We start from the raw sequence: 7,888 nt of genomic DNA on the forward strand, positions 1-7,888 counted from the left end.
CTCTAATTATAACAAGCAAAATTCTTTCACTTTGAAGATTCCTTTGTCTACAATGTTGCCCTTACATCTGTTGTTAGTGATTATATGTCTGTCTTTTTTTTTATAGTAGCATTTATTACTGAAATGTTTCCCCAAGTCATTTGCAGTTGTACATTTGAACCTTGAGATAGTGTGGATTATCACGCCGTATACAGGTCTGACACAGCTTAGGCTCCTGTCATGTGCGTTTCACAGACACACAAATGTATGTATGAAGATATAAAGACACAGTCTGAAATGAGAAGGTAGTAGACAGGTTTATGGGACCAGACCAGCAGGCTTTAATTAGCCTTCAATTAGCCTGGTGACACCATTTACCGGATTTAGCCCCCCTGGACCTCACTCATAAATACTCATGCCACTATATGCATGTGTAAAGTCTCCACATGTGCGCACAAATACACACACACACATACACTGAGTGCTGTGAGAGACTTTACGTCTTTACTTGGGCAATGATGCAATAACCACAACCCTGGAGAAATAGAGGCTAGTAGCATGAAGACGGTAGGGAAAAAAAAGGATGAAGAGAGAGGTACTGATTTTAAGAGCTTTTTCCTTGACCCCCTCCCCCCTCCACTTCTGGTAAGAGTTTGGTGGCAGCGTGGCTTTTCCCAGAATCACCGTTGCCATTGTCAGTAATCCCTCACCTGATACTGTACATGTCATACTTCAAATTACTCAAAAAACAGGCACACAGAGTATGCAGTAGAAGCTGATTATGTAACTACGGTACAGACTCATTAAAGGAGTAGGAGAGGAAATTTGAATGATGACATTTTTGTATGAGTCTGACCTCAGGCAAAGGGCGACAGTGTTAGTTGTTGTTTCCAGAAGTGATTTCCGATCGGAGCTGTTTGTCTTGGTGATGGACAGTGATAAAAGTGGGGATTACAGAGTGGTGACTGTAGTGAGATTGCTTCGTTGTTGGCCAACTGGTGGTTAAGACTCCGTTTAATGAATGCAGCTGCACGGATTAAAGTGGTGACACATTTGTTTACATTTAAAGATGTGAACAACAAACGTCTGTGTTTGTTTGGATGTGTGTGTGTGTCATACATGCATTTTTGTGAGGTCTGCATAATGAGGTCTGCCAGGGTAAGAACAGGCTGTAATGGGGGTGAAAAGACATGTCCATACCCTCCCCCTTTAACTGTGCATCACACAAAAAGACACATTTGTCCATGTTGTTATGTTGCTGATAGAGAGGAATAAAAAATATTTTCCCGCTATGTCAAAATGAACAATTGCATCCTGATTTGCAGAGGTAACAGGCTCTCATTTTTAACTCTATTACTTCCTGTTTAAATGCTTGATGTGATGACAAAAATAATGGAATCGACGCTTAACACTTGAATACACATTCCTTACTCACTTGTGCCTTTTTGGAGATTTCAGTGCAAATAGTGATTACTTTATGCAGCAGTTAGCTGTTAGCTAAGATTTGTTAAAAGATTAAACAAATTGCAAAATAATAGTAGCAATAAAATGGAAAGAATTTTCAGACATAGTTTCCAGGTCAGTGTGAAGGATGTTGAGCAGTGCCTCTGCTCCTTATCTCCCCAGGATCAGTCTTTGTGGGCATGTCTTGCTGGAATGGCAATGGCCAACAGGGAGCTGACAACAGCAGCGATGGCCTACGCTGCCATTGGAGAGGTAAGAACATCACTTTAATGTCACAGTAAAGGACTCTACTTTTGAGCACAGGCTTGTCCAGGTTAAACTAAGTCAAGCAAACAAGTGAATCTTGTCTTTTTGTTTCTACTTGCCTTCATTTCCCTCCTTCCAGTTACCAAGGGTCCAGTATATCAACTTTATAAAGGAGCAGCCCTCTAAGGAGTCCTCTTTGGCCCACATGCTGTTGTTCAGTGGTCAGGTCCAAGAGGCTGAGGCCACTCTGTTGCAGGCTGGCCTCATCTACCAGGCCATCAAAGTCAACATTGACCTTTTCAGCTGGGAAAGGTACAGCTACATGTTTTTGAGGTGTCCTTTTATTTGAGGAGAAGCTCTTAAATGAAGTTTGGTCAGTGTTAAGGTGAAGCATGTTTGTCCATACATGGGTGCCTGATTATACTGTATGTTGTCATCTGTGTCCAGGGCATTGGAGCTGGCAGTCAAACATAAGACTCACGTGGACACTGTGCTGGCGTTCAGAGAGAAGTTCCTTCAGAAATTTGGCAGGAAGGAGACCAGTAAGAGATTTCTGCAGTACGCTGAAGGGGTAAGCTTAGACAGCTTGTCTGTCGCTCTTCATTTTTTGATTTGGGCTCCAATCACTCTGGACGTATTTTTAGCATGGAGAATGCATTTTATAATTGTTTCCTCCCAGGGGTTTGAAGTCTTTAATAAGCTGCCTTGGCACTCTGACTGCCTCTTTGTTTTGGAAGGGAACGCTGAACACTTTAAGTTAATTACTCAAGACATAAACAATGTTGTCACTACTGCTGCATGGCCAATCAAATGAGTACAGAGATGAGCCTAGAAGTGAAGTGTCAATCTAAAAAGCTTTGGTGTAATCTCAACCACAACTATAGGGCAATATAAAGCAGTGCAACATGTGGACTTTAATGTATATTAATACCACAGTGATGACGACAAAGCACACTGCTCTCTGATCTAACCTCATGTCTTTTTTTTCTTTGCCAGGTTGAGGTGGATTGGGAGAAAATCCAGGTGAAGATAGAGATGGAATTGTCTAAAGAGAGAGAGAGAGCAGCTAATGCTTCTGTCAGAAGCAGCGTGGCCTCACGTCGTTAATGTTCAGGGGACTTTTAAAACACGAGCTTTGCAGAAATCGATTCCCATGTGTTTTTGACATTTGGTGGATATTAGGTGGTTTGGCTCAGCTTCAAGATAATAAAACATTTTCTGTACTAAAGGTACGATATCCACCATTAGTTACAAATACTGTGCATTAACTGAAAGTGAAAACAAAAGGGAACAGATGGAGATGTGAAGATTAGTAGGCCATTAAATATATCACACTCAACTTAGACTGTGATTGTACAATCTTGTGGTTTATGCTGTGTAATATAAGACATTTGCACAACTCTGTACTTGGCATTTTGTTACTGTATGGGTATTTTGACTCAGAGTACTGACAAAAGTCCCTGCATTTACCATTATGGCCTTTCTGTTATATCAGCTGAGGCAGAGATTTCAGTGTCTTCAGGGTTTTTTGATGTGTTTGTCTTTCTCCATTAATTTGTAAAAATCTGTCACGGACAATTTGTTTTTGTAAGTAATGTTTAACTCTCTATTTTTTAATGGATAGATATTTTCACAGTTTATATATTTAAAGTGTAGATTTGTGTAAACACTAAAGGTATCACTAAAATAAAGCTGATGGACATGTTTATACTTACCCAAAGGTTTCTTTTTACCTTTCTTTCTGCATTTTCGTATTCATTTAATGTGGTTGTGTTTTCATTGGTTTTCCTCAAATATCATACACTACAGAATATCCAGGAGGTATTTCTGCAATCTTTATTTTTACAGTTTAATATATTTACAGTATGCGCCTCTCTGTGAGTTATTCTTGTATTTCCTTTTCTGCTGAGGTGTGAAACCAACTACTTGCTGTGCAGCTCCACCCCCTGGTTGGCTGAAGGCCAGTACATCAGTGGACCATTATATTCCATCCATCTCCTCCAGTGGCTCAGGAGGGACAAATGAGCGAGAAGGTCCGTCTCAGGGGTCTGCAGAAGCAACTGCTAGATCATGATGGTGTGGGTTAGAAAGTGATCAGCCATGTCCGTGAAACTGTGAGTGGCCCCAGATACTAAAACACGAGACAAAAGAAGAGACGTGATGAAAATCACTCAGTAGGTTTGTTCTCTTGTTGCTTTTTTCGGCAGACTAATTCTCTGAGTCACCGTTGTTCTCTGAATTTTACTCTGTCTAAACCATTCTCTCAGTAAAGACCGTAGTCACAGTTTACTGTTAAGAAGACCACTAGGTTTCAGGTTTCATATTGAGAGGAGCTACACATGAAAAAGGAGTGATCAAAATCATTTTATGCAATGTATTCATAATTTACATTTTTATAAGAGCAATATTTTCATATTTAACAGGATTTCAACTTTTCATGTCTCACCTATAATCCATTATAACCCATCCATTAGTTTTGTCCACATTATATATTATACTTTGAAAAATTTGATAGTCCACTATAACTCAATCGTACTTGTTTATATTATTCTATTTTCTGTTTTATTTTTGACTGCATGCAACCACTGAAGCATATTTCTAGAAATGTGAACCCTGTTTACTTACAATAAATGGCAATAAACATGATTCTGATTCTCTTCTAAACTAAGAAATAATGTAACATTTAGACTTCTGGTTTTAAGACGAATTACCCTCAACCTTTAACTGAATAATTTAAAGTAAATGTTAAATATGTTTAAAGCTGCACAATCAACAATAAGTTTCCTTCCTCCGATCCGTATTCAATGACTAACAGGTTTTTATACATTAAACTGACTGACAAGGTTTAATGTACAATTTATGAGGATCCTGATACTTATTGACATGGCCTTTTAAGGTTTGTTTTAATGTTTGGAGGAGTGACAAATATGTCTTGATTATTAATGTGATGTTGCTTACAGATTGTGGAATAGATATTTTTGTGTTTTTTAATCTGCTTTCTCGTTGTGCTTTTTCCATCTTTTTTGTGTTTGCTCTCATCATATTTATGTCTTCTAAAATGCATAATTCAACCCAATGTGTTACATGTTTAAAATTTAATGCTGAGAACTTTAGAAAACTCACTGCTAACAGCTGCTTCAGGATAAACTGCAGCAGTTGAGAAGGAGAGAGAGAAATCCAACATTCACACCTCGTATTGTTTGAGTAGCACTCTTGCGCTGCGAACAGATCATGCATCTTGAGGTCACATGTTTCACCTCATCTCTCCATCAGTGGGTTTTAAGCATGGATTTAATGCTTTCAAGTCCATACTCCACCCACCCACCCACAAATTTCCCTGTGGAAAGAAAGCCATCAGTGTTCAATATTGGCTTGGCTATCATGGTCTGGCAGTATTGGATTACACAGGCCACCACAATCACACTCACACTGAGTGTCAGGAGCATTAGAGGAGATGGTGGTCTCTAATTGTAAAGTCCAGTTTTGCAGATATACATGCTTTAGCTTCTATAATCTTCATTTGGGTTAATTTAGGCCTCTTGTCCATATTTTATTTGCCAAACATCTGACAGAATTTGCACAAAAATTGGAATGCACTGTCCTTACAAGTGTACATTCATCTCCTTAAAACCCAGTTACCATCCTCAGTGTATCTAAAATAATCCATTTGATTTAACTGGTTGAATAGGAACCATTAAAGAAAGGGCTGGCAAATAAAGCTGCAGACTAACAACACTTTCCTATTCAGAAAATGTCATAAGTGAGTCTGCTGAGTATATTGAAATCATATGCATTTTTTCTTAATATTTTACACCATGATTTATGACGTTGAATATTACAACACAATAAACTAGATTAAATACAGGCCATTAAACCTGATATAATGAGGTGTGTTTGGATCAGTTTTATTTTCTGTTTGTAGCAGCAAAAAAAGCCACTTCTTTCCAGATCATTTATTAATGGCAATGCAGGGAAGAGGTTACCACCGACTGTATCAGAAGTAGATCTGTAGTTATTCAGTAGTGACAGTTCAATATGATTCCAAGTTTGCAGTCTTTGAAACAACTAATGAGTCGCTGTCCTTGTCTTAATGTCCTTAAAGTTCCTGTTAAATGTCCCCTTATCTTTTCTTTCTTCTTCTAAATTTGTGCAGCCAACTGTGACGCTCAGGGCTGCAGCTGTGATCCTGTCCAACATACTATCATCAAAATAAAACTTTGTTTCTTGGCAGCATACACCGTATCAGTATGCCAGCTGTAATCTCTGCCACTCTTTCTCTTGAATGCAGAACCTGGGAGACACTGATACACGTAGCCTGAGGCAGCAGGGCTCCTAGGATCACAGCATCTTTTCATATTTTGCACTTCTTGTCTGTGGCATCCGCTTTTTCCTATGCATATCAGACATGGCTCAGGTCACTGATAAAATTCTCATCCGTCAGCTCCCAGGGTAGGGTACAGAATTTCAGTCAGTTTAAGGGAATATTGCTCTCATGCTGATAAGACATAGTGACTAAATTAACTGTCTCCAGACCTGACAGATAAAAAAAAAAAAAAAAAAAAAGTGTCTCAGGAAGGATATAAATTGATGTTCATCCCTATACTTTCTCCCTGTGAGCCCACATTTCAGGTTACTGAGAAAAAATAAACATATTTCTTCCCCCATTTGAATGCAAATTTAATATAGGATAAATAAAAGAACTAGAAAGGGGTAGAATTTGACAGAAGAAAAATTGTTTCACGGTGCCACTTAACATTGAGGTGCTGAAGCAAAACGTAATGCGATTTTGCCGAAGCCAAATGAGCTGTCCCAAACACAAAGAGCGTCCATTTCAGCAGATTTATTTTCTAATCTCCTTTCACTTAACCCAGGCGGTCATTTACATACAAAAGGATGAAGCCTCTGTAATCTCACAGCCCCCTCCTTTATTCTGAACAATCAGGTTTATAATTGCACTTGAGTTTATCTCTGTCCTGATTCTGTTTAGAATTACAGAAGCAGAGCCAGTGTCAGTTTTTCCTTCAGACTGAGTTCCTGGATGTCCTTGGGCTGTGCTGTTGTCCTGACACCTCCAGGACATCCCGTCTCTGCTCCACAGCCCTCGGTCCTCTACCGGGTCCGCTCCTCTCCCTCTCCGACAACAAGTTATCATCGGACCGGTCTCTGTGCATCTCCTGCATGCTTTCTTCATAAGTGGGTAAATATTTCACCTCGTCGTACGCGGGCAGGCTGGGGGATGCGAAGTCCCCGAGGCTGTATTCGGGGTACCGGTCCAGCAGGGAGTCCTGGGACGCCGATGCGTGTCCGTGGAAGAGGGAGGGCTCCTCGCTGCGGTCGTGGTGCGGCTGCCTGCGGGGCCGCGGGCAGATGATCCGCTGGATGAAGTAGCCCATCGCAAAGAGCAGCAACAGGATCAGGATGCCCGACAGCTTCCGCGTAAACCAGCCGACGTTATCGAAGAATATGCGGATGGGGAGTTTGCAGCAGCGCACGGCGGAGCTGGCGCTGCCGTTCCCGGTGACGATCGGCGGGCAGCACTGTTGGCCGTCGCCGCACTGGACCTCCCCGCAGCTCCGGAGGGCTTGACAGGCGGAGAGCAGACATACCGACAAAAAGGTGCCGGTTGTCCCGCACGTCGACCTGCAGCCGCCGCCCGACAGACGGGGCATCATTTCGAAATATCCAAGGAATCCAAAGTCGTGCGCCTCTGCTGCGTCCTCTGTGCGCCACTGTGTTGCAAAGGGGAAAGTCCGTTCAGGTGTTACAGGTCTGCCTTTCTTTCCAGCTGTGCACTAATCATGTGTTCTCATTCGCTCATGCAGCCACTGCAGCGTGGAGTGGGACAGCAGGTGCCCCCCCCACACCCTCCCCCCCTCCACCGCCGAGAACGACCTGTCTGCTATATTGGCGATGGGAGTGGAGTTTAAAGCGGTGTCTGGGGGGAGCAGGAAAGAGAATCAGGAATCACTGAACATCACAATAACGTGAAAACATCATTTATAGGTTTCCTTGATTGTCCCTTTCCTCTGTGCAATACACAGGAGAGTTGGTGTCCCTGCAAACCCAGTCCTACCTGAAGTGTTCTCCCCCTACAGAGCCCCTCACAGCTGTTTCATATTAAACACCAGCTCTTAAACAAGTGCAATGCCTGCTGCAGAGCCCCATGATTTATGTTATTAGGTAAGATTCAGTAAGGAAA

At 41.6% G+C, this 7,888-nt stretch overlaps 2 protein-coding genes across 4 annotated transcripts in view; one reads left to right on the plus strand and one right to left on the minus strand.

The window, feature by feature from the left end:
• Positions 1–3,403, plus strand: part of ift80 (intraflagellar transport 80 homolog (Chlamydomonas)) — a 34,900-nt gene extending 31,497 nt beyond the window's left edge. For all 3 annotated transcript variants that reach the window (XM_030151858.1, XM_030151859.1, XM_030151860.1), the window contains exons 17-20: positions 1,606–1,695; positions 1,829–2,001; positions 2,137–2,260; positions 2,686–3,403. In XM_030151858.1, coding sequence (XP_030007718.1) covers positions 1,606–1,695; positions 1,829–2,001; positions 2,137–2,260; positions 2,686–2,796 — 498 coding nt within the window. In that variant the 3' untranslated portion in view covers positions 2,797–3,403. The remainder of the gene's footprint in view (positions 1–1,605; positions 1,696–1,828; positions 2,002–2,136; positions 2,261–2,685) is intronic.
• Positions 3,404–5,047: 1,644 nt separating this feature from the next.
• On the minus strand, positions 5,048–7,532 carry c15h3orf80 (chromosome 15 C3orf80 homolog). Its single transcript, XM_030151861.1, has one exon. The coding sequence runs from the start codon at positions 7,359–7,361 to the stop codon at positions 6,711–6,713; it is 651 nt and encodes a 216-aa protein (XP_030007721.1). The 5' UTR covers positions 7,362–7,532; the 3' UTR covers positions 5,048–6,710.
• Positions 7,533–7,888: the final 356 nt, after the last annotated feature.

The sequence above is a fragment of the Sphaeramia orbicularis genome, chromosome 13 (genome assembly GCF_902148855.1).
Source record: "Sphaeramia orbicularis chromosome 13, fSphaOr1.1, whole genome shotgun sequence".
In the NCBI taxonomy this organism is placed as follows: Eukaryota; Metazoa; Chordata; class Actinopteri; order Kurtiformes; family Apogonidae; genus Sphaeramia; species Sphaeramia orbicularis.